The 27,566-nt window shown below is 35.4% G+C and overlaps 1 protein-coding gene across 6 annotated transcripts; it reads left to right on the top strand.

Annotated features, from left to right (window-relative positions):
• The first annotated feature begins 4,787 nt into the window (after nucleotides 1-4,787).
• Nucleotides 4,788-19,314, top strand: LOC103992052 (LRR receptor kinase BAK1). 6 transcript variants are annotated; one of them, XM_065192350.1, is made up of 12 exons: nucleotides 4,853-5,092; nucleotides 5,436-5,495; nucleotides 6,021-6,153; nucleotides 6,240-6,311; nucleotides 9,913-10,056; nucleotides 14,862-14,933; nucleotides 15,023-15,094; nucleotides 15,177-15,289; nucleotides 16,364-16,498; nucleotides 16,570-16,911; nucleotides 17,286-17,680; nucleotides 18,724-19,236. In XM_065192350.1, exons 1-12 carry the CDS (start codon nucleotides 4,999-5,001, stop codon nucleotides 19,036-19,038), a joined length of 1,947 nt encoding a protein of 648 aa, XP_065048422.1. In that variant the 5' UTR covers nucleotides 4,853-4,998; the 3' UTR covers nucleotides 19,039-19,236. The 6 variants fall into 6 exon arrangements, with proteins under 6 accessions (XP_009409904.2, XP_009409903.2, XP_009409905.2 ...); XM_065192349.1 differs by having other exon boundaries at nucleotides 16,361-16,498; XM_009411629.3 differs by lacking the exon at nucleotides 5,436-5,495 and having other exon boundaries at nucleotides 4,788-5,092; nucleotides 18,724-19,314.
• Nucleotides 19,315-27,566: the final 8,252 nt, after the last annotated feature.

Genomic DNA, 27,566 nt, shown 5'->3' with positions numbered 1-27,566 from the left:
GAACAAGGAGAAATCATAAACTTTTCCTAGATATAACCTAGGGTTTTCAATTTAGCATATTATAGACTAATACTTTTAACTACTTTTGAGTAACGTACAGTTCAATTTAATTTCTGATTTTTTTTAATATGTTGTGTATGAATTTGTTATGCTTCTAAGACCTTTGCTATTACTTTAATATGATACTAGTGTATAAAGTTATAGGTTTTCCAATATGAAGTGTTTAAATTTTTTATTTTCAGTGAAGGGGTTTTATTTAAGTTAAATTAATACACTTAGGTATATGATTAACTCTTATTCTTTTGTTATATCTTAAAATGATCTCTTAGGGTTTTATAAAATTTAGAATTGAGTGAATACCATCTCTACACTAAGATATAAGTCTTAGAAGTTCAAACAATCTCAACCTAATCTTAGCATAACAGGTGATAGTAGTTGAATTGGGATAATACTTTAGTATCCTAATAATTTTTTTTGAAAATAAAATTTTATGTTTATTCAGTTTCATAATTTAGATCAATAACTACTATATCATGGTTTATAGGATGAGTTATCGGTAAATTGGTGATGAAATTTACGTAAATTTATAAGTTGATTATAGTTTAATTTAGAAAGGATTCTACAAAGTCCTTGTTACTTATATTAGGAGTTATAAGTGATTCAAAATGTGAGTTATTTAATTTGGGCATATCATGACCCTATGCTCCAAATTGATATGTTTGCAACACCCTAGCAATGTAATTGCTGAGGACTATGGTCATTTGTTGGCACCTATATTTTAATAAATATAACTTTAATTTACTGTAAAATAGTGGTCCTATGTGTTATGTACATTTAAAAGTATGTTTTGAATAATAAAATCATCGTAAACTTAATATATGTTTAGAAGCATAGTTTGAATTATAAGATGATCATAAGCTTAATGTATATTAAAAATTATATTGTGACCAATAAGATCGTAATGAGCTAGGTATAAGCTTGATGTTAACATGCATATTACATAAGCATAAAAATATATGAATTATAATAAAAATATATTACATGCATGTATATATGATGACGTGCGATGTGAAAGTGTATGAACATATTATGACGTATTATGTAGGAATGCATGTATATATTATAATATAAAATATGATAGTACATGAATATGATATTACGTGCTATGCACATATATGTTATGATATGTAGTATGTATATATTATAACATATAGTATAAGAGTATATATATATATATATATATATATATATATATATATATATTACAACGTATAATGTGAGAATGTATATATATGTTATGATATACAGTATAAGAATATACATATATGCTATAATGTATGGTGTGGGATGTATGCATATATTATGGCATTAAGTGTAGAAACACATGTACATATTATAATATATGATATGAGAGTGCATGCATATATTATGATATAAAGTATGAGAGTGCATATATATATATATACTATAATGTGTTGTGTAAAAATGTATGTATATGTTATGAAATGTGATATGAAAGTTCATATATGTATTATGATTTCTATTACAGGTATTATGAATTATTCTTGCAGATGTGTATTTTAATTTACTTAAATCAAAATTTTAGAATGTTACGAGTTGATACATTGCCAACAAAGTGTTAAAAAGATACACTTGCTATAAAATATTTTATGCATTTATATATATAACATATGATGCGAGATTATATATATATATATATGTATATATATATATATATATATATATGTATATATATATATATGTATATATATATATATGTATATATATATACATATATATATATATATACATATATATATGTATATATATACATATATATATATATATAATATAATATAATGTGAGTGTACAATGACATATTATGATATTCTAATGCATGTACTATAACCTATTCATGCACAAATATCTTACAATTTATTTTAAATCAGAGGCTTACCTCTTCAGTATGCATCTACTGAGTTATGATATTATACGTTCCTAAAGAGGTCATAAGAAGATAAATTCATTATAAAATATTTCATGCATATGATTTGAAAATGTTGCATATATGATACAATGTATACTCATATAAATAAGATTATAAATGTTTATACTTCCTGATTTGTCATTCATTATACATCTTTGCGGCTAAGGACATTGGTAATCTATTCACGTGACAATGGGTTAGACATAACATATGTGCATCTATGCCAAGGCAGATGTGCATCTAGCACTTGTAGCCACATTTTTACGTACATACGTTTTGGATAGAAAATACATATATAATTTAAAATTATATATTTATAACCTATGTATATATGTCAAATATCACTATATATAGGAAAAACAATAACTAACACATTTCAAGTTAGCCTACTTTCGCACTATATTATTGTTGATAACATAAGTAAATGATCGAGTGATATCCTATTCTAATAATGTATATATATATATATATATATATATATAGTCTATTCTAGTCTATTCTAGAAATTCTAGAATACTCCGATGGAGGTCTTTTACATGCTTCCTCCTCTATTCTAGTGTCTCTTTCCCCTACTCCAATGTCCCATCCCATAATCTGATTATGTTTGATGTTTATTTTCGAGTATAATAATATCAAATTAATCCAAATCATTTCAAAGTTGCACCACACCTGTAGATATGATATAAATAGTAAATTCATTAATTTATATAAGTTTTTGGTGGGATTTTAGTTAGATTTCTCTTGTTTTTTTTTTTGTTGGTATTACAATTGACTGTAATATTTCAAGTGTAATATTATCATCAATTTTGTCCAAATCATTGTAGTCGTTCACCAAAATAAGAATATTTGATCTATCTTTGTTGAAACATCCGAGTCGATGTAATATTTTGAAGTTTGAGTAAAATATTACATCTGAGTTGATGCAATATTGCACAAATAAAAAGTCTTAAGTTTGAGTCTACTTATGAGTATTAAGTATGTCATTTGATGTAATAATCTTTTTATTTTTAAAAAAATATATGATCTAAATTCTAATTAGAATGGCTTTTCTAATGTTTGATGATTTTAAAGGTATTTTTAAAATCAAATTTAATGTTTTTTTAGATTAATTCTTCTATTGACTATAATACAAATTATTATTAAGTGGATTTTTTTGATAACTAAAAAAAGAAAATTAGGTTTTTAATCGAACACTTATTGTACTTGAAGGATTTTTCCATTCAAATTTAGTGGATTGATGGAGCAAATGCAACGTAACGTAAATTATGGAAAAAGGAATATTTGTTTCATTTATCCTACAAAGAAAAATATATGGAGAAAGGAAAGGGAGAACATGAGCAAGCCATCGAGGGAATGAAATAAACAAAGGGATGTGAAAAGAGAAGAAAAAATGAAAAATTAATGATTTGGATAAAAACTAATTTGATTACATCTAAAACATTAATTTGGTGGTGATGTATCAGATCTATTTATCAAAGTTTAAATATTTAAAAAAATTATTCAATATTTTTTTTATACTTTAAAAAATTTATCTGTTAATGATGTATAAGATTAACTTATTAAGGGTTTGAGATCACTCTTTTTATTAAAATAAAAAATATGAAAAATTAGAATTGATCTATTTATGTGAGAGAAGAAGAAAAATAAGAAAAAGTTAGGGAAAAAAAAAGAAAAAAGAAAAAGGAAAGCAGAAAGGGCTTGTGTGAGAGAAGACCATATCGTTCCGATTTGATCTTGTTTACTCCACTCGTCTTGGTTGATTCACACTAAATCTACTTTTATCTTAACCTCACACTTAAAATTCCACCAATCAATTAATAAAATTAATAAGTGTCACGATCTCGGTAAAAACTTGATTACCAATAGATCTTCGGGTTAATTGTCTAAATAATATCTATCCTTAGTTAATAAATTATTTATATTTATTTTTAATAAATAAATAAGTGATAAAAAGATCGAAATTTAATCTTGGACTTATGATCGGTCTATCAAGATCCTTATCAATCAAATTATTATTTATAAATAATTTATATCTAATTATTTTGTTTAAAACTAATTATCTCATATCATCCAACACAATTATAAGATCATTTAGAAATAAAAAAATATTTTTTTTTTATCTATCTATCTATCTATCTATCTATCTATCTCCAGGAAGATATATATATATATATATATATATATATATATATATATATATATATATCGTTATTATTTGACGGTTATGTAAATTCTACAAAATTTCTCATTTCGTATCGGCCCGTTACATAGCAGGGAAAAGTCGCCCTCCGACACGCTCCCGTCGTTGTCATCATACAATATGATTTCGAATACACGTCCTTGTCGGAACGGAAGATCCCTGTCACAGGAGGCGGGGCTTGACCGAACCACACGTGCCCAGAAGTGCCAGTTCTCCTGTGTTACACGGAATACAAAACAGCTTTTTCATCATACGTGTCAAAACGTAAATTTGAAACTTATGTTGATGCGCTTTCAACATGAGACCAATCAAAAGGCTGAACCGTGTCCGAATCCCTCAGCTGCTCTCTCCCCGTTCAACGGTACTGTCTTCTTGGACTTGCTATTACAAAGCCAACAAAAGAGCAATCGTCTCTTGTACTCTATAGTTCGTCACCCTTCCCGTATACCTGCACTGTGCTGTAGTTAGCAGTGGCATTTTATAACCCTCACTCATTTCATCTCCTAACGAGGCGGGTTGGTGATGCGGGTACGTCGGCAACGGGTTGGTGAAGTGTTTTCGATACACATATATGGATGCTCTCAGCAGAGGTGGGAGTGGGGAGAGGGAGAGAGAAGGGAAGGGGGCGGTGCTGCTATGAAGTCGACCTTGGATCCTCGTCGAGTCTCTAGTTTCTTTGCCATGTGGTTGATTTGATATCAGATTGATGGTTTCTTCTTCGGAAATGGTGGGGGATTTTAGCTATCTTGTGGGGTAAGGGGTTAGGGTTCTTCCGACGGATCTCGAATAGGGCCGGAACTGCCGTGGAGGAATGTTGACGATGGAGTGTGGAGTCGTGATCCCTTGGGTTCTAAGGCTATTGCTGGTGTTCCGCCCTCTGTCTAGGGTTCTCGCGAACCTGGAAGGTATGATCTTTCTCTCATGTTTGGATTTTGATGCTTATTAGCTGAGGCGTATGATTTTCTCGTTGCAAGCGCTCTGCTGTTGCAATGGAATCATATCTCTTATTAGTGATGGGAGCGACAGTTTTAGCTTGTTTTGGTATGAATTAGGTGCATATATATCTTGTCCTTTTCTTCCTGCATATTGGTAAGGTGAACTATTGGATATTATATTTTTTCATGCTTCATGCTTCATGCTTCATTCAAGCAATGTGACGTGGAATTGGCTCGAGGTTTTCCTACTTTGGCTTGATCCAGTAATAGTAGTTTCCTGACCCAGTCAAGTTTGTTGTGCGTTTACCTTTAGGATGCAGAAGACTGCAGATTCAAGGAATATGGCTTCATGAGGAGGCATCTCTATCCATGCGTATGGTGTCACATGTATCTGTTGCTTGCTATTCTAGATCTTTACTTAACTGTCACTTCCTACTAGGATTTCAGATTCATTGAACCTCATAGATAAGATGTGCTGTGATAATAGTTTTGCTTTATAATGTCAATTCGTGATATTGACCTGGTTCTGCTGATAAACATGTTAATTAAGCTGCCTAGTCATCTTTTAAAGGTAATACGTTAATTGAAAAAAGGTAAATGTAAAATAGGCTTTTCTTTGTTAACCCATATAATAAGATTAATAACACATGTGCATCAAATAATATTATAAATAAAATATCTAAATTTATTACCTGTAGTAAAAGACTTGATCAACTTCCTCCTTTCCTAACTAAACCAGAATGAGCAGAAAATCTCCAGCATGAGTTATCTGCTTGTTCATTGTTAAAGATTGTTTAGTTCTAGTTTTCCAATGCTTGATCTTTTTTACTAGCCTTCCCAATACGGTCTTTGTATGCTTTCATACTAGTTCCTAATGTTTTGTGTTCTTCTTCAACAGGTGATGCATTACATAGTTTAAGGACAAACCTCAATGATCCAAACAATGTTTTGCAGAGTTGGGATCCAACTCTTGTCAATCCATGTACATGGTTTCATGTTACATGTAACAATGAAAATAGTGTTATCAGAGTGTAAGTAAACAATTACTCAACATATAGCACCATGGAACAATCGTTATCCTCATGTGTAGCATGATGCTTGTGTGAACTTCTTTCAGTGATCTTGGAAATGCAGCATTATCTGGTCAACTGGTTCCTCAACTTGGTCAACTAAAAAATCTGCAGTACCTGTAAGTTCTTGATGTTTGTTCAAATCTCTCATTATTTTTTCTTCTGAACGATCAATGTAGCAGCTTTACATAGTAATATACCATAAATAGTGCTACTGGTTGACTACATTGATAATTTGAAATTCTCAATGGAGACAGAGAAAATCTTTAGGTGCAATTTTTCAGATACTCAAAGAAAAGGAACTTGGCGGTCGCTCTGTAACTTGAACTCCAATGTTTATATTCAGTTTGAAGATTCCTTCCATGGAATATTGGCAGGACATTTCACATCTTTTTCTTTAGCAACTATATTTAACTATCCTAGAGTGTAGGTCATCTATCTCTAGTTTTCGTTAACCTAGTCAAATCAAAGTGATATTTTGTGTCTGCCAGGGTTTGAATGCTAATCTGTATAGAAATTCCACCTTTCATTGGACTGATGTGATGTTAGTACTATAATACTGATCAATATGCCTCCTGGTATTGATGGGAAATAAAACAGAAGAGAGAGAGAGAGAGAGAGAGAGAGAGAGAGAGAGAGAGATCTTCTTTTGCTACAGGATGAAGACGGACCAATTTGGGAGCCCTTGAGCCAAAATTCCTCTTCTCTTCTTGCCCCGTTTCTTCATCTCCTCCTCCTCTTCCAAAAACTCCTTCATTTTGCAGGTGGACTCTCAAATAACAGGTTCTTTGGATCATCCGAGCAGTTCTAGAAAAATTGATGTATTGTATGATGTCCTACATTCCACCTAGTTGATCAACAGGAACTTTTACATGGTCTTTTTTTTTTTGACATACCTAATGTTTCTAAAGTCAATTCATAATGGTTATGCTAGGAGATGCCTTAGTAATGTGCAGATTGTAAAAGTTAGCATGAATTGAACCTTCAATACCATCAATAATTGGTTAATCATTGTTTGAGCCATAACTATCCTTCTTGTTTGAATAGGAGCTTATCTTTTGCGTTGAACAAAATTATGATATGATGGTAGGACTTAGTTTATTACATGGTTTTATGATTAAGCTAATCCTCATCTAGATATGTTCTTTCTAATCCCAAAATCTCCAAGTTTCTCTTTACGGTTGAGATTAGTTGTTTTAGCAGCTAAATCAACTAATTATGAATCACTCCAAAGTATCAGCGGCTTTTCAGTATGGGATGTTCGATTCGGCGAGCTAACCTTTAAGAATCAGACAAAATCCAAGAGTCATGTCATGAGAAGTTTTGTGTGTATTTAAAATTTTTATTACATGATCTTCACCATCAAATGATTGGTTGGATGACAATTGAAGCATTTGTTTTCAAATTTGAAGAACTGGATATGAGTTTGAACTTGTGGGAGTGAATGATGTAGTGACAAATGATAATGGTCGCCAATGCTTGATCCTGCACTAAATAAAGATTAGAAACAATTTTATTTTTTTCTTTCAGTAATGCATAAAACAAGAGCTTTTCAGGCATATTCTAAGTCTTATGTAAACTCCATAACTAATTGCTTATTAAAATTTTTAAGTTCTTAAATGTCTTATATTATAGTGATATTTTGATTTCTCTATTTGTTCTGTTAATAATGCATAAAGCAGGAATTTCTCATATTGGTTCTGTATCGTATAAGCCATGCTAAATTGCTTGTCTAAATTAGGGTCTGCCGTACCGAACTGTACCGCCCGGTACGGGTGGTACGTACCGGTCCGACAGGTTGTCGGTACGCGGACCGCCTGTTACCGGTCAGAGTGCACTAAAGCACTGTAGCAGTGCACTGTACTCGGCACACCTGGGTGTACCACTCGGTACACCTGGGTGTACCGCTCAGTATACCGTACCGTACCGATATCGAGCCTAGGTCGAAATACCGGTATGGTACGGTATTGCGAACCTTGGTCTAAATTACCAGGTGGTCAAAGTTTGTCTTAATATTGATTTAATAGAAGGTCAAATTTGATACTTATCATTCCAAAAATCATCCAACCTTTGAGAATTTGACATTTTATCTGAAAACAATGAGTTCCCTTGACCCTTGAATTTGCTTCAACAAACTTCTTTCCATTCTTTTCATAGATATGGGTAGAGTTGGGAATGGGTTGGCCTGTTTCATGCTTATACCTGATCTAAATTTATGTCTTATAACTGTCACTGGATCGCTTCGATAGAGAATAAGGTGATAGAAAATTGTTTAAGATGGTATAGGTATGTGTTTAGGAGATCTCAAAATGCGGTAGTCAAAAGTGGTGAAATAATTAATGTTAGTGGTATGAGAAAAAGGTAGAGGAAGACCTAAAAAAATTTAATAGATATTATAAATAAAGATACAAGTACTCTAAACTTAACTAAACATATGACTTTTTACAGATCTCAATGGTAGTAAAAGATCCATGTAGTCGATCCCAAATGGTTGGGACTTATGGCTTTGTTGTTGTAATTGTCACTAGATATGACTAATGAAATCCATAGATAGATGACAATCTAATTCATTATTGGTTCTAATTAAAAACAGAATGAAGGAAGATTTGGTCCCAATTTGAAAGTGACAACAAAAAATGGACATGGATATTGATTGAAGCTGGATTCATAGAGACCACATATATTGTATAATATCTGTCATTTTCATAGAACAATGAAGTGGAAAGCTCATTTTGGAGAAAATGATGATTTCGCAGGATGGTTGAGGATTGAAGTTTTGAAGTTGGCCCAAATAAATTTGGAAGAACTTGCTTTTTAATTGATGGCTATTTACTCAGGTGCTAATTTCATCTGTATAGTCTATAAATTTTTACCAGTTTAATGCATTTCACCAAAATTGCATATCTTCAAGAGTTTCCTTAATATGGTTTGCTGTTATGACCAGAGTTTAATGTGGTATTCAAGGATTTAAGTTCTGTTTGTTTGTTTCATGCCTGTAGCTGCTTGAATGCAGTCGCTTGGAACAAAAAAGTAAAAAATGTTTGATAAATTGAGCAACAAGGGGAAACATACATATGTAGCTTTCTTCTGTCATCCTTATCATTGACAGAAAATCATTGGCTGCTCTTATTTCGTTAAGTGGAATGATGGACAGTTCTTTGTCACCTCTTAGAGGCAATTGAGATAAGAAGTGTACTTTTGAACCTTGATATCTGAACTTTGAAAGTATCAGTCATCTCAAACCTTAATTCATAAAACTCCAAATGCTGGTCATCTCAATTGCTTTAAATGCCATCAACTGGATCTTTTCTGGGGCAAAATCTTTACCAGTCCAATAACTGAATCACAAACTGCTGATACGTGCATTGCTGACACAAATGCATTTTTAACTCTGGGTTCATCACCACATCTGGACACAGATTGATAACAGTGATACTGGAACCTATATTTTTCTTGATTTATTGTCAGAAAAGCTTAAAATCAGTATGAAATGTACAAGCGGGGCACATGGCATAAAGAATTTATCTTTCAAGTTTCACATTGTTTTGCAACTTTGTTTTCATATTGTAATAGCTCAACATTGCTTCAGGTGGTACCTTTATAATATTCTGATGGTAAAAACTAATATAATATGTTGAGCACTGCTCTCAGTAAGAACCTTAGATTACCTATTTTAGGAATTTCTGGCTTATTGTTTTTGATCAGAAACATTCATGACAGGGAAATCTACAGTAATAACATTAGTGGGACAATACCGGTTGAACTTGGGAATCTGACAAACCTTGTGAGCTTAGATCTGTACTTGAACAATTTCACTGGTGTAATACCTGAAGCACTGGGGAACCTCGCGCAGCTCCGCTTCCTGTATGAAACTCATCCTTTGTCTCATTTATTTGGCATGTCCTTTTATTATCTACTTATTCTATGACAAATGTTCCTTTGCATGACCAAATTATAGAAAATTAGAAATCACTTGGGTGTTTTTGTTTGCTTAATTACTGACGAGGACAAATGAAACAAATATCACCTGCCTATGGTAAATATTACTAGTTTCTGCATATGCTTTCGTAGGTGATACCTTGATATATTAGAAGTTGGGCTTACTATTCCTAGCTGATTTCTGTTGACAAATGCACTACTAGGTGCTTAGATGTAGTCTTTTGTTGCTGCGTCTTGTATTATGAGAAACTTCTAAAATAAAAATTTCACTATTTATTTTTAGCAGCTCATATTTTGCTGAAAGCAGTAGCTTCTTTACTACCACATTTTGCCTGTTTTTGCTAAGCAACATGCTATTTAATATTATGTATGTCTCTTATCAGATGGGGTTTATTCTGTTACCTCTTTGGCATTTGTTTCTTGAGACGGATTTTCATCTTTTCTTTGTCATAATCTCTTTTCATTTGGTTATTGAGCTTAATTTTCAAAGATATATTTTCCTAGATGTTAATAGGTAATTTAAGTATTTATTATGAACTCGGTGCCAGCTTTGGCACATAGTTGCTAGGTTGTCAGTTGATAAAAAAATTATGGTCAACTATTTTATGGTGCCTTGTGATACTGAAAATGTGTTTCTTGATTGATCTATAGTTAAGGACAGTCTTGAATGATGATTAACTTTTTTCAAAAGGTGACATTAAACTTTGTTACTTTAGAGGTTTACACCACTTTAAGCCCACTACGCATACTTGTAGGGAAATCTAGGGGCGGCATGATATGCGCAGCAGAAGAAAAGAAAACAAAAACTCCAAATTTTCCAAAAAGGTGTTCATCGTTGTGCGAAGATTGATGCACAAAAACTCGTAAAACTTAAATCCACGTGTGAGATAGTATTTTACCTAGGGAGATCGTATATCTCTGAATTCCTGTAGATCTATGGGATTGGATGAAGGAGTTTAAGTGCCCTCCTCTCTAGCGGTGATACACACAATAGGGTTGCAACGACGCTCCTCAATCACTACCCAAATCTCTACACCTGTTATCTGAGGAGGAGAAGGGGAGAGGCGAATAAGAGTTGGTAATCAAGAAGCCTCTAGCTTATGGGTCTTTGGTTCCCTCATATTTATAGACTACTTAACCTTAATGGATCATGCTCTATTGGGTATTGGATCTTTATTCAACTACCCAGGCCTCTTAAATTAATAGATATCTATCAAATAATCTCTCATTGGCTCTTATTGGATCTCATCCATAGGATCCAATAATTTAGGGGCTTATTGGATATCCAATAAGATATGGGCTCCGGCGGATATCTTATATCCGAACCTTTGCTCATCGCAATGCCTACCATATGTGTGTGACCTTCTAGGCCCAACATCGAGCTGGCCGTGCGTTATACCTATCAGAACTTCTTCTGGCTAGGTGAATTATTATCTTTATAAGATAATAATTCTCTCGACTTATCGATTGCAGATGTACTAGGCCACTACGCTGCAGTCCCCAGACGATACAGAGGAATCCAATCTATTGGACCCGTATGTCCTCAGTTACCGTGTATCTATAGTCCCTCATCCATCTAATACCCTAGAGACCGTATACTAGGCATGATACTGCTAGGCCCAGACAGTTTCTACTTGACTCCCGCTCTAATCGGATTTTCTCGGACAACTCTTTCTTTCTCAATCCGAATGACCTTGGTCAGGGATTTGTCTGAGCAAGAACACATGAGATATTCCTCTCATGACATCGAGAGTGGATGATCCTCTATCGACACTTAATAGTCCTCATAAGGTTGGCTGCTACTCCCGATGATCGGCTATACTAGATCTGAAACTTTCAGGCCTATAAGTTCGGTATCAAAGAGCAGAGTACTCATATAGGACATTTTTGTTCTTTCAAGTCTAAGGACCAGATACATCACTGAGACGATGAAATTACTGTCTGACAATAAGGCATCATCAACCATCTAGTATTCCGTGAGTGGATCAATCAGTGAACTCATTTTCCAATGAACATCTATACTGTATCCCTAGTGTCTTTATATAAGCAGTTATGAGACCAGTTGCCTCCATCATATGGACGGGTATATGGTACACCAGTCTGTCCGTTTATCTCGATGTCCTTCTCGAATAACCTATGATCAGGATTATTTAGGGTCTGTGTTTAAAGGCGAATCGGTCTCATTATCGTGATCTCATCACGATCCGATTCCCATTGCACAGATCCATGGATATCACAATATATATATATTAATGCAATAAGCAATATAAAGTGATAAAATGTCAAAAAATATAATAAGCAAAAAGAGTACGTGTCATGTCACATGTGCCATCACTCACGTGATTGGCTTGTAGGGCACCTATGACTAGTAATACTTGTTTTATATCATTGTATTCACCGAGCAATTTTGATGAGTGATTGTTAAAAAAGGCGGCTTAGTGCATGAGGTTCCTGCCAGTATGGGGTTTGAGGAGAATGAATGTATATAACTTCACCTATGCAAGAAAAGACTTTTCCATGAGTTTAACCTTTGGCACCTAGGCCACAAAATGGGTAACCTCACCATTGTGTCAAAGCTCCTAACCAAACAATTTTTAATTAATAAATAATAATAGAATCTTGATCAAGCAATATTTGATCATGTTGCATTTGTTGTGCTTTGTGATCTTCCCATTCCTTATTCCTTCTTTTTATTCTTCCTCCTTCATCCTCTTCCTTCTTCCTCATCCTTCGCCTTTCTTCCTTCCCTGGCAGATCGGTACTGTTTTACAGTATGCTGTGCCTGTGTGCTGGAATGGACCTAACTTGTATCCGTCTGGCCATAGGGTACCCACAATAAGACAAATAATAAATGAACTAAAATCATTGAATCAAAATCACTAACCATTAATGTAATTAGAAAACAATTCTCAGGTGAACAAAAATTTTAGAAATATATATGAAGTATCCCTTAAGTATCCTAAAAGCATTGTTACTTCGAGTAAGGATTTAAATGCGACTCTGTACTGTGTGTACTAATCGGTTTTTCTAGTCGGACTCAATGATACACTTCTTTGTTACTTTTGGGTAATATTGGGTGGCAAGTGCCTCATAATTATTGATATATGGTATTGGCCTTTGTCATGATAGACTTGGTTCTATCAGTGTCCAATTATCATAGTCATGATCTAGTCGATTTCGTGGTGCTTGGACAAATATCTCTTCAACAAAGTGGTATTAAATTCCGTGATTTGGTTCGGCCGTTTACGGTGTTAGACACTGCTGTTTATCCCCTTGGCATTACAGTCGCGCTATACTTCGTTTCTGTGGAGTATGCTACCCATGATGCAAATGTTTAGGCCACTAGCAAAGTGCTTAATTCCAAGGAAACCAGCTGGTTCACAGTTAATGTACGGAATTCTTGGTTTATTTGTGGGAGGTGTGGTCACCAATTTGAAATGGACTCTCGCATGAGGGTGAGTGTGAGAGTGTTTAGTCCAATATTGTTGAGAAAATAATCAGTGGCTAAACAGATGGCTGAAAACTAAATAGCTTAGTTTTTGGTATTACAAATGGTATCTAGCTCCCATATTCATGCATTGTAACATATGTATACTTCCGAGAAGTATGATTTAGCAGTGGTTAGTTTTTGAATAATCACATAGCAAACAGGCATTATATCATCATTTTCTTGGTTAATTATTTGTTTGAATTGCTCAAGCTATAAACACCACATAGATGGCATATGTATTTAATGGTTAGAAGGTGGGAGACAGAAAATAGCATATTTGATTTACTTATTGCTATAAGACTTACAGTACAGTTTAGATTAAGAAAGAACTTGAAGTATTTGAAGGATGCTCATTGATGCTTCCCAGTTATATAGTTTCAAATTTTTTAGTGTTAACTGGAAAAAGATACAGGAGCGTGAAATAAAAAAATATAAACACAAGGGTTAGTCTAAGATGCTCAACTAAATGTGTTTGCCCAGCAGTATATCTTGTGGATGACCTCAACTGTACATATCTCATACCTTGATTAGTTGTCCCATGTGAAATAACTTAAGACAAGTATCATCTGACCTCTGATTGAACTTAACTTGTCCTATCACGAAGCATAAAATAATGTTATAAATAATGCAGCAAAATAAAATTGTAACAATTAACAAAGCAATTAAATTGGTTCTGTACTTGGTTCACAACTGGATGCTCCTGTGTGTCACTATTTTTATATTGTTTACACCTAATGACATGATATACATGTGTGAATAAATATTTGGGTTGCCTTTGGGGTTGATGCTTGCCTTGGAGATGCAAGGCAAAGCATTAAGGAACCATCAGTGTCCCTCCAAATTGCATCAAATAGGATATAGAACAATGAATACTTTCTCTACATGACTTGCGTAAAGACGAAGTTGTGGCAAATTTGTGGTAAATGAAAGAATCAGAAAGTCAAATGAAGCAAACAATCTCCCTCATTGAAGAGAAAGATGGAAATCAACCTGGACGTTAGAAATTTTATTTTGTAGTTGTTTTTGTTTCATTGTATTTCTGCAGCATATGAAGATGCAGTAGTTGATTAATTTTCTTTAATCCTGCCTTTGTCATATATCATTCATTTTATACTGGATATAGATATTGTTGACTGTAACAATTTTTAAGTTTATTCTTATTCCGGCAAAAACATTATTGAACAAGTACACTATGGCCTCTCACAATCTATTGTTTCTGGGAATTTCTGTGGAAGGATAGTCGACTTAATAACAATAGCTTGTCAGGTCAAATTCCTCAGTCTTTGACAAGCATCAACTCACTCCAAGTTCTGTAAGTTGCTCTGATGCATATAAAGTTCTGCTTGTGTCATTTTCTTTGGGGATCAATCTTTCATAATGTGAACTAAAATGAATATGCAGGGATCTATCGAACAACAATTTATCAGGAGAAGTTCCATCAACTGGATCTTTTTCCCTATTCACTCCCATCAGGTGTTTTGCTAGTTTACATTGTAGATATTCTGAAAGCTTTAATGAGATGATGCTAGTACTCATCATATGTACAAAATTGCAGTTTTGCTAACAATCCTCTGTTATGTGGATCGGGTACCACAAAGCCTTGTCCAGGCTCTCCTCCATTTTCTCCACCACCTCCATTTAATCCTCCTGCACCAATAACTTCACAAGGTGAAAAATTAAGGAACAGATTCTTATGTCAGAACAATGGCCTGATTTTGTTCTTGTATTTAGTTAAGAAATATGCTTCTTTGTGAATGATGCAATAAATAGTTTGCATTTCTTCAGAGAATTATGGTTCTCTGCTGGGCTCAAAAGAGTTACTATTGCAACTCTATAATAACAAGAGACGAAAGTGCTAACTATTCTGGTCAATTTCCTGCCATGGAGATCTGTTGAGAACAATATCACTAATTAAGCAACGGCTATCTAGTCTCTTTTAGTCATCTCATCATCATTTATAAGTAATCTTAAGTGACGTGTTTGTTCAAATGTTGTATCTACAAGTCTCCTTTGAACTTGTTCAGAAACTATTCCTAATTGTTCACAAGTGTAATATCTCTTATTTTCTCATGAAGCAAACCTTCACACCTATCTCATCATCCTTGTCTTATCAAAACTAACATTTTATATATAGTTTTTGCTTAATTACTCAACATTGTGACCATATGCTTAGCTTTAAGTTGATTTCATTTTGGCTCTTCACCTTTTATGTGCATTTGAGATGGCTATTACCTAAAAGTGAAAGTTGCTTGTGATTATGCTAGGTTAAACTCTATCATCTAAGGTAGATCTTTGCAACTCCCAGCAAGCCATTCAGTTTTTCAAGCCGATGCCCTCTCTTGCCTAAATGCCTCAGCTAGTACCCACTTTATATGATTAGTATTATATTTTTGTTCATTGGTAGCAAAATTTTATCATCTTAGGTTTCAAGAACAGACTGGACCATTATGTACTGATTGATGTTTACCAGTCTTAACTGAGGAGGACCGGTACTAGACTATAAAGATTGGTCATTGTTGATATTTATTTTTTTATTTTTCTGGTGATATCAGGTGGTACAGATTAGTGTAAAAGAGATTTTAGCATGCTTTATTGACCTCAAGACTAATGAAAATGGATTAAGTGATTTTTCGGAAGCATTCTTTTGAGTTGCATGATATTTACTTAAGACAAGCTATTAGCAATAGAAAAACTAAAATATCAAACCACTGGAACTAATGCATGCTAGCTGTCCTGCAGCAGGAAATGGTGTCTCCAGCACAGGAGCAATTGCTGGAGGAGTTGCAGCTGGTGCTGCTTTGCTGTTTGCAGCACCTGCAATTGGATTTGCATGGTGGCGTCGTCGTAAACCACAAGAACATTTCTTTGATGTACCTGGTTAGTTTAGTTGGTGCATTGTAGATAATAGTGTGAATGCCGATTCATATGCTTCATTTTGTGTTATGCAGCGGAAGAAGACCCAGAAGTTAATCTTGGCCAGCTTAAGAGGTTTTCTTTGCGTGAATTGCAAGTTGCTACCGACAGCTTCAGCAACAAAAATATTCTTGGTAGAGGTGGGTTTGGGAAGGTCTACAAGGGACGGCTTGCAGATGGTTCATTAGTAGCAGTAAAAAGATTGAAAGAAGAGCGGACACCAGGAGGGGAGCTTCAATTTCAGACAGAAGTCGAGATGATTAGCATGGCAGTACATCGGAACCTGCTTCGTCTTCGTGGGTTTTGCATGACACCAACTGAACGGTTGCTTGTCTACCCATACATGGTTAATGGAAGTGTTGCATCTTGTTTGAGAGGTACCTTTTACTCCATGCTCCATGTAGGCAATATGCCACTGCCAGCAGTCTAAAAGAATTGTTTTTCTTTCCCTTTTTCGTGTGTGTTGAATGTTGACTATATCCTTCATGAATTCAAATATTAGTCTGTATGATGTGTACCAACTGGTATCTGCTGGTCCGGCCAACAACCGATCTTGGAACATATGGTCTGGTATTGGTCAATTATTTCTTTGGGCAATACCAGATGGTTTGGTAGATTACGAAAACCAATGTTGAACCAATATTTAACTTCTTGATATCCTTATCTTTCCATTTTAGTAATTTGCTGGGGATAAGATTAGTGCTTAACTATCGTATTTCTCTCATTCTTAAAATTGTTAAATTTTTTGCAGAGAGACCTCCATCTCAACCTCCACTTGACTGGCTAACTCGAAGACGAATTGCACTGGGAGCTGCAAGGGGCTTGTCATACTTGCATGATCATTGTGATCCAAAGATTATTCATCGTGATGTCAAAGCGGCTAATATTTTGTTAGATGAAGAATTTGAGGCTGTTGTGGGGGATTTTGGTCTGGCCAAACTCATGGACTACAAGGATACACATGTTACAACTGCTGTCCGTGGAACAATTGGACACATTGCTCCTGAATACTTGTCCACTGGAAAATCTTCGGAAAAAACTGATGTCTTTGGATATGGAATCATGCTTTTGGAGCTCATTACTGGCCAAAGGGCTTTTGATCTTGCTAGGCTTGCAAATGATGATGATGTCATGTTGCTTGACTGGGTAAGATTTTCTCATTCTAAATCATGGTTTGCATATCCTTTTTATTTATTTGATTGTAACATTATTGTCTTTGGACCAAAGCCTTCAAAAGCTTTGTTATGTCTCTGGTGTTTTAGTCTGATAGCACTAAATGGTTAAACAAATAGTGGTTTCTTAGTTGATATTATTGAACCAAGGATTGAAATATCGTATCGTACCGGAGTTTTGACATTTGCTCGGTACGGTATGGTATATACTAAGCGGTATACTGTTCGGTATATATATATATATATATATATATATATATATATAATTTAGTGACGTTGCCGAAGTAACGTTATCGAATTTTTTATATTTCGACGATGTTGCCTCTCTCTATATATATATTTATATAGAAAAAAATTATATATATATTTATATATAAATTTTTTTTTATATATAGATATTTTTATAAAAGGCGACGTCGTCTCTCCCTTCTCCCACGCGGGGTGATGTCGTCGAGGCGACGCAACGTCCTCGCTTGGGGAGAAGAGAGGCGACGTCGCATATAAATAAATAAATAAATAAATATATATATATATATATATATACCGCCCGGTAATAGGCGGTCCGTGTACCGGTCTGTTGACGGACCGGTATGTACCGCTCGATACGGGCGGTATTATTCGAAATTAAAGACCTTGATTGAAACATGTAAATATCTTCCGTATTTCTTATTGACCAGCCCCTTGACACATGGGACATTCACATGCTTTGTTTCCTCTTATAGATCTTTCTAACAGCACTAGGGTAGCCCCAGGAAGTTTAACATTAATGCATCTGTCTGTCAACTTCCTCATGCTGACACACCGTATGTCCTTCAATTTCACAAGAATGGCATTCATTGAGTTTGACATCGGACAAGTTTATCTTGATGATGCCTGGATGTCTCACTTCAAATGACAAATTCTTTCACTGAAACTCTTGTTGATAGCACTTGATGCTCATGAATATTGGAACTCTTTCATTAGGGTTCAAGTTAACTGCTGAGGATTAATTTCTCAGAAAATTTTGTGCTGCTTTAGGTGAAAGGACTTCTGAAGGAGAAAAGGCTAGAGCTGCTGGTGGACCCAGATCTTCAGAATGACTACATAGAGGTGGAGGTGGAGTCACTCATCCAGGTTGCCTTGCTATGCACACAAGGCTCCCCTGTGGATCGTCCCAAAATGTCAGAAGTTGTGAGAATGCTCGAAGGCGATGGTCTTGCCGAGAGATGGGAGGAGTGGCAGAAAGTGGAGGTGGTTCGCCTGGAGTTTGAAATGGCCCCTCATCGCAACTCCGAATGGATAATTGATTCTACCGACAATCTTCATGCGGTTGAATTATCTGGTCCAAGGTGATAAATACGACAAAAGTAGAAGAAAATTTGCTGTCTATTCCTGGGCCTCGCATATTCTAGACGCCCATTCTACGTCCAATCCAACTTCAGCTGTATATCTATGGATTTGCTTTCTCGTGTTTGCTTTCCCCCTTCTCTTCAGCCACATTGGTACCGGCTTACCGTATATGCTTATGTTGCATCAATCTTTTTTCTTGTATGAATCCAAGTACTGCAACAAACTGTGAACTAGTGTAGTTTGTACTTTTCTGTGTTTAGTCCACTTAAGTTTCAGATATCTAGCAAGCTTTGTAGATATGCGTCAAGAAGACCTGCTGCAAGTTAACGTGTCATGCATAGCTGGGAAATCCCTGCAGCATCCTACTTTGACAACTCAGACAGTCTTTATTTTTCAGGCTAAACTGAAACTTCTTCATATTGTGAAAGCTAAAATGACCTGCCTGTCAAAACTTCCAGCTTAATTGTCTGAAATTGCCAGCTTCTTCTCATGATTTGTTCAGTTATGTAGATGATATTCTGGACATTTGAAAGAGAGCAGCGACATGGCTGGAGTTTTCCTGTCCAAAAATCTCAGTAGGAGATGATGATTCACTTCCAAGTTTTAGAACTATATATATGTATATATATATATGATACAGTTTAGGGAAATAATTGATCCTTTTTAACTTTGGAGGCCTAACTCAAATATGATAGGGTGTTACAGGTGTATTCGGAACGTGATCCAGCCAATGTAAATTATGGTGCAAATATTTAACGTTACAATTTAAAGCTTGAATCCTCCATTATTCGATCCAGGCGGGTACTGCACGTCAGGCGGGTACTGCACGTCCCCTTCAACATCTAACTTTTTCTGAAAGGGGATAATTGTCCTCTTCAACATCTAACTTTTTCTGAAAGGGGAATGAATTATCCTCCTTCACTATATGATATTTTTTTTTTTTAAGTAAAAGTAAATTGAGTATGTGTAAAGTTTCAACAAATAGCTTTATCTATACAAGTCATAGACAAAGCCAAGTAACTCATAGAGTGCGAATGCGATAGTTATGACTACACATGCCGTAGACTATAACTCCTAATTATAATTAATATAAAAAATATTTATCCAGATATATCAAAACTACTTGTGGGTACATAATTTGGCATCATTCCCAAGATCTTTAGCTAATAGCAAAATTAAATTTGATAAAAATATCTTTTTCTCTTTGGGTAAAGTGCTCCGTTTTGAGATCTTGCTCCATACAGGATCTTGAGTCTCTAATAATCTCTTTCAATAATTGAGCATTGTTTGTGTGTTGGCATTCAAATATTCTGTTACATCTCTCCTTCCATATCCACCAAATAACGCATCTGAAAGTAACCTTTGCCAGTTGTGTTAGAGGCCCTTTTCTTGAGAAACATTGCATGAGGTCGCTTAGTTCTTGAGTTCAAATCGCCGGAGAATCTCCTTCCATATCCATTTTGTATAATCACAAGCAAAATAGAGGTGGTCAACAGTTTCTTCTTGTTGCATACAAAGGGAGCATCGGTTAACATGATAGATACCTCTCCTTTTCATATTGTCTATTGTCGGTAGTTTATTGAGAAGAGCTTGCCATGTACATAAGGAATGTCTTTGTGATCCCGGTCGATCCCATGTCCAACTGCTTGGGACCCACTTGTTATTTCTTTGCCTAATTTGATTCCATGCGGATGTGGCACTAAATTTGCCATTGTCATGAGGCCAAATAAGTATATCTGAAGAGTTGTTCCTGATTGGAATAGCTATAATAGTCGGCCAAAGTGATAACATTTCGGGAGAAATAGGATTAGGGAGACACCAAGCACCGTTAGCAATGAACTCAGAAACCTTCCAATCTTTGGGAGCCCAAGATCTTTTCGTATTCTGTCACCATATAATTGAAATATACTCTTCCCATTTACCCAAGGATCAAACCACATATTTGTACTAGTACCAGAAGAGATTGCATAGGAGATGTGTTTGATTAGCCAATTCCTTGCCTTTAAAATTCCTTTCCAAGCTGCAGAGTGGTATGTTCTTGTTGAAATTTTCCAGATTGATTCCTTTGAAAGATACCTAGCAGAAACCCAATGTGACCATAAGGAACATTTGTTTTGCAAAAGATCCCACAATTGCTGTACCAGACAAGCTTGATTTCAATATCTAATATTTCTCAAGTTTAGCCCCCCTTCATCTTTCGGTTTGCAAATGCTATCCCAATTTATCATATGCATTGCCTTATCATTTGTGTCATTCCAGAAGAAGTTCGAAGAAATGCATTACACCAATATATAGAGTAGGAGTACAATACCGAACGGATGAGTTCGAGTCGTCCTGCTTTTGATAGAGTATAAATCACACAAGATAAGCAGAGTTGGAGAAGTTTCTGAACTCAAAATTTTGAATTTTAACCCAATAATTTGCCAGATTTGATTAGATTTAAATCAACCTCTTCACCGACTATTATGATAATATCAATCTTAATCATCATTATGTTGAACTATGATGATATAAGTAGCACAATTAAATGAATTTTTTTGACCCTGATTGTGATGTATATGGATTAGCTTTTAACTTAATTTACACGATATGTAAATATTGTGTTTCGTTAGGAAAGATCGTGACTAAATCTAGATGTATAATGGAATGTGATTAATATTTTTAACCTCCTCTTATATTTGATTAATATAATTGACTAAATCTGGATTATAGCCCATGATGAAATACTATCTTGGGATACTATAATCAAAGCTCTTCGTGCTTATAATTTTATTTATCATTTTATTTCTTAGATTATTTCTTCCCCTGAATGTTTCTGTTTCATTAATGGTGAACCCTTGTAATTTTTTAAGGGGATAAGACGTATCTACAGAGTGACTCATTATCCTCCTATCTTTAGATTCTGGTTGCCCAATTGCTTTCTATTATGCCTTCTAAAGCTACTAGTGAGGGTAGACTTCTTTCTATTTGAGATATAAATACAAACTCACTCATTCCATGTTTGCTAATGACATATTTCTTTATTTTCATGTTGATCAAAAATCTTGTAGGACCATTTCTAATACTTGATGATTATAAATGCATTACTAATCAAAAGATCAATCTTAGGAAGTCTTTTAAGTTTTTTTTTTTTCCTATGACGCTAGTGGATCTACCAAAGTTACCATTTATGCCTTCTTTAATCTTAAAAAGGATAAATTTCTTTTCAAGTATTCATGTGATTAAGCAAAAGCTTAGTTCCTGATATTTCAATTTCTTATCTAAGTGGGTTATATCACTTTGATTAAGTAATTTATTTTTTTATTCTTTGAATCACCTCCTTGTTGTCTTTTGGATGTCGAAGATTATATTGAATAATATTAATAGGATTGCTAGGACTTTCTTTGACAGAAATGTCATAATTTTAAAAGTTTGCGTCTCCTTGCTTAGGATAAATATTACTATTCCTAAGTAACTGATATGAGAGTACCTAATTTGTAACAATATGCTCATATAGATATAAAATTTTTTTCGGCCCATAATGTTATCTCATAGTTTTTGACTTAACTCACTCAAATATGATAGCTCATGAACACATTCATTAGATAAAGTTACAACTGTTTTACGGTGCTTTTCTTCATTACCAAGAAATGAATTAAAAAAGTTGGTTACTAGTTGTAAACCACTTAATTTTGAAATTTCGTATGTATGAAGGGTTGTTTCATGCACTAGTACTTATTTTAGTGTTTAGGGGTTAGAAAGAGTTTAGAAACTAATAATATTAGCAGAAGCTCTCTTGGAGTTCTCTCTTAAAATTTGTATCTCTTGGATGTTTTTTTGAGTGATGAGTCTTTTATTTTTCAGTTATGTATCCTTGTTTAATTTCCTTGGGGTGGTGAACTTTCTGTATCCTTTTGTGAATTTAAACTTGGTGATGAGCTATTTTTCGATCTTATTAAAGTATTATCGTGAGTTCATTCATTTTATATCCAAAAAATTTATTCTAGCAAGTACAACTATACTATCGACTTTTCTTTCAAAATTCATTCTGCATTACCCCCGTATCAATTAGCCTATCTAGAACAAGGTGGTATCAAAGGTGCAAGATAAGAGTGAAGGATCTGCTGGCAGCAAACAAACATCTAAATTTTCTATCCTAAGTGGTCAAAAATGCTTTAAATATCATGGTTTTGAGCATACTAGTTTAGATTGTCCAAATAGAAGGATTGTTACTTTAGTTGAAGATCATAGTGATGTAGAAGAAGATGAAGCTGATGACTAACCAAAATACGATGATAACGAGGAAGAGGTTACTTATGCTGATCATGGTTTGTCTATTGTATTGCAATGTAGTTTACAAGTGTTATATGTGGTCGAGGATAAAAGTTGGGTGAGAAAGAACGTGTTTCATACTAAATGCACTTCTCATGGTAAGTTGTGCTTGGTGATCATCGATGGTGATAGCTTTGAGAATGTGATGTCTTTGGAGATGGTGTAGAAGCTAAAGTTGGATACAATCCCTCATCCACATCTGTACCAATTATATTGGTTGCAAAAAGGAAATAACATCAAGGTAACTAAACGATGTTTAGTTTCATTTTCTATTGGCAAGTATTATAAAGATAAAGTATGGTGTGATATTGCTCCTATAGATGCTTGTCATTTGCTATTGGGAAGACCTTAGCATTATGATAGAAGAGTATTATATGATGGCTACAAACATACTTATTCTTTTAAGGTGAATGAAAAGAAGATTATCTTAGCTCTCTTACAATCATCCGAAATCAACGGACCAAAGCAGAAAGTTAGCGCTTTTATGTCTTATGGTGAATGCAAAGGAGAATTATTAAAGGGTGGTCATGTTATGGCTCTAGTGGTAGTAGAGGAGAATGAACAACATAAGGAGACACCGGCAATCATGAAACTAATCCTAGAGGAATTTCAAGATGTTATCTCGGAAGAGATTCCACATGGACTTCCACCTTTGACAGACATCCAGCATTATATTGATCTTATTCCGGAGGCTATTCTACTTAACAAGGTATCTTATAGAATGAGTCCCAAGGAACACGAAAAACTTTAAAGGTAAGTTGATGAATTGGTGAAGAAGGGGTTAATTCAGAAGAATCCATCTCAAAATTCATGGTTTCTTGCCACTTCCCGGAGTCTTACTCATAATAGTCTCCTCGTAGGTCTGAGGATCAACATCCTCTCCTCTAATATGTCCCACATATCTCTCAGGAGGATGGGATACTCTATCAAACCTACGTAAAGTTTAAACTTGTGTATTAGGTACCTGAACAGACTCAGGCTGTAGAGTGGTGCTTGAGCTTGGTTCTCCAACCTCGCTCAACTCTATCATTCTCCCACTATCTTTGTCAAAAATGTGTTCCTTCTCAAGGAACACTGCTCTCTTAGCTACAAAGACCTTTTGGTCCTCGAGATGATAGAAATAATACCCACAAGATTCCTTGGGGTATCCCACAAATTTGCATCGCTCTGTCATTGATTCTAACTTACCGGGGTTGTGTCTTTTAACGTGGGCAAGGCAGCCCCAAATCTTAACAACCTTAAGATCAGGCTTCTTCCCTTTCCATATCTTATATAGTATAGACACTACCGACTTAGTTGGAACTCTGTTCAGAAGGTAAGCTACGGTTTCTAGGGCATATCCCCAGAATGAGATGGGTAGGTCAGCGAAACTCATCATGGACTGTACCATGTCTAATAGCGTACGATTTCTCCTTTCAGAGACACCATTGAACTGAGATGTATAAGGAGGTGTCCATTGGGATAATATCTCATGGTCCTTGAGGAACTGAGTAAACTCTATACTTAAGTACTCACCTCCTCGATCTGATCGAAGAGTTTTGATACTCTTTCCAGTCTGGTTCTCCACCTCATTCTTATACTCTCTGAATTTCTCAAAGGCCTCAGACTTGTACTTCATTAAGTAAACATATCCTTACTTTGAGAAATCATTAGTAAAAGTAATGAAGTAGGAGTAACCACCAACGGCATAAGTTGACATGGGTCCACATACATCACTATGTATGAGTTCTAACAGCTCAGTGGCTCTCTCTCCAGTTCCACTAAATGGAGAGTTAGTCAGTTTTCCACGAAGGCAAGGCTCGCAAGTTGCATATGACACATAGTCGAATGGATCTAGATATCCATCATTTAGCAACTTTTGAATCCTTCTTTCATGGATGTGACCTAGCCTACAACGCCACAGGTATGCACTGTTCATCTCATCTCGTTTTCTCTTGGACACATTTACATTCATGATATGTACCTGAAGCTTCATCAAGCTTTTGTTTCGCTCTTTCTGTAAGGTACTTTTTGCAGTTCCTCTTCAAATGCCCATCTTTACCATAGTAGAAGCACTGGCCTTTGTTCTTTGCTGGGTCTTTCTTAGCAACCTTTGCTTTATCTGGTCTGTCCTTGCCCTTTCCCTTCTTAAGGGACCTTTCTGCTTTCCTTTTTCTTTTTGGTCTCACCAGTGTAGAGAACTAGCTTCTCTTTCTTGATAGTACTCTCTACCTCCCTCAACATATTGAGGAGCTCTGGGAGAGTCATCTTATGCTTGTTCATATTAAAATTCATTATGAACTGTGAAAAGGAATATGGTAGGGACTAAAGCACAATGTCCACACACAATTTTCTCTATCGTGAGAACAATTCTCAAGTTATGGAGCCAATCCGTATAATTTGGACCAGTGAGGCGGTTGACATCAAGTATGCCATGTAAGGGATTTGAAAGCGACATTTTCTAAAAATAAAGATGCAGCAGAAATGAATAACATGTAGATTTTATAAGAAATAAACTATCAAGATATGGATTTCTATCTTAATATGCTCCCACTATTTTACTAACGAGTCACGTGACACCCTCAGCATGTGAAACGGAAGTCTCCGGCAGACTTCTAGTGGGGATCAGGATCCAATCAGCGTCTTAGTGTAACCTCGAGGGACTCGACCAATCACACAAAGCCTAAAAGGTAGGCAACTCTTGCCGATCACAACTTGATAGAACCCTTGCAGATTCTAAACTTGGGGTTGATCTCTTTAGGGGATCGGCCTCCTTGGAACTCTATAGGGGTTCCTCCCTCCAAGTTGCTGCTCAAAGGCTGCAAAAAAGATTCATCTATTGCTTAAGAAAAGAGAAGGAATACATGGCTATTTATAGGGCTTCTAAACCCTAACTCCTAATAGGACTCCTACTTAAGACTCTTACTTCTAACCAACTCCTAATAGAATTCCTACTCAAGACTCCTATTCCCTTACAACTCCTAATTCTTCTCTAAGAAAAAACCTCCTACATGAATGCCCCTCACAATTAGGACTCTCCTAGCTAGAGTCCTAACAGAATGTCCCTCTCAATTAGGACTCTCCTAGCTAGAGTCCTAACATTTTTACATGAATGTCCCTCTCAATTAGGACTCTCCAAGCTAGAGTCCTAACAGACTCGCCCTCTTCAAATCAGCCTTGTCCTCGAGGCTGATGATTCATGAATTTTTGGAATTTGATCTTCAAGTCGTCATAGTTCTCCCAAGTGGCATCTTCTTTTGGTAGGTTCGCCCACTGTATTAGTACTTCATTAGTGGGTCGTCGTCGTCGAGTCACGATCCGTCGATCAATAATGGCACTTGGCTGGGTCTGGAGTTCTCTTTGGGTAGTCATATTTGGTGGGTGGCTTTGGGCTGTCTCCAAGCACCTGTTTAAAACTTCCGGTTGGCTGTTGGTTTGTGGGTGATATGTCGTACTCCTTTTCAATTTAGTACCCTACATATAGAATAACTTTGTCCAAAATCTGCTATTGAAGATGCAAGTAGAATTTGTCACAAGCACAATGCGTCCCTTATAGTGTAATTCTTTTGAGTCCCAATTGTAATGAGCCATGGGGCTTGGTGCTTCCTCCAATTTTTTTATAATCTTACTAGTATCTGAATCTTCCTGCCATTCCATCTTAATATCCTCAAGGAAGTCGCTGGTCGGAAGTGAAACGGTCGAAACTTCAACTTGCTCGGGTAGCTGCGAAAGCGCATCTGCAAGAACATTCTCTTTCCCCTTTTTGTAAGTTATTTCAAAATCAAATCCAAGAAGTTTTGTTACCCATTTTTGCTGCTCGGGGGAAGATATCTTCTGCTCCAAGAGATATTTTAGGCTTTTATGGTCGGTCTTGATTTGAAAGTATCGCCTGATCAAGTACAATCTCCACCTCGTTGCTGCGCGCATAATGGCGAGCATCTCCTTATCATATGTTGACATATTTTGATCGGAGGGAGATAATGCCTTGCTAGTGTATGCGAGTTGTCGACCATCTTGAATGAGAATGACTCCAATTCTGACTCCAGATGTGTTGGCCTCAATAATGAAGGGTCGGTTGAAATCTGGTAGTGTTAGCACCGGGGTCGTCGTCATGGCTGCCTTAAGTTTGTCGAAGACAGCGGAGGCTCTGTCCAACCATTGGAAGACATCTTTTTCTAGTAAGGAAGTAAGTGGTGTACTGATCTTTCCATAGATTTTCACGAACTTGCGGTAGTAGCCTG

This window comes from Musa acuminata, chromosome BXJ1-7, assembly GCF_036884655.1.
Source record: "Musa acuminata AAA Group cultivar baxijiao chromosome BXJ1-7, Cavendish_Baxijiao_AAA, whole genome shotgun sequence".
Classification (NCBI taxonomy): domain Eukaryota; kingdom Viridiplantae; phylum Streptophyta; class Magnoliopsida; order Zingiberales; family Musaceae; genus Musa; species Musa acuminata.
The sequence above is the reverse complement of the archived record's forward strand: the minus strand, read 5'-3'. Positions and strand labels throughout refer to the sequence as shown.

Coding starts and splice junctions, on each gene's coding strand:
- LOC103992052 (XM_065192349.1), top strand. CDS start 4,999: ATGTTGACGATGGAGTGTGGAGTCGTGATCCCTTGGGTTCTAAGGCTA. Junction 5,093..5,435: donor GGTTCTCGCGAACCTGGAAG/GTATGATCTTTC, acceptor GTTTACCTTTAG/GATGCAGAAGACTGCAGATT. Junction 15,290..16,360: donor TGCACCAATAACTTCACAAG/GTGAAAAATTAA, acceptor GCTGTCCTGCAG/CAGGAAATGGTGTCTCCAGC.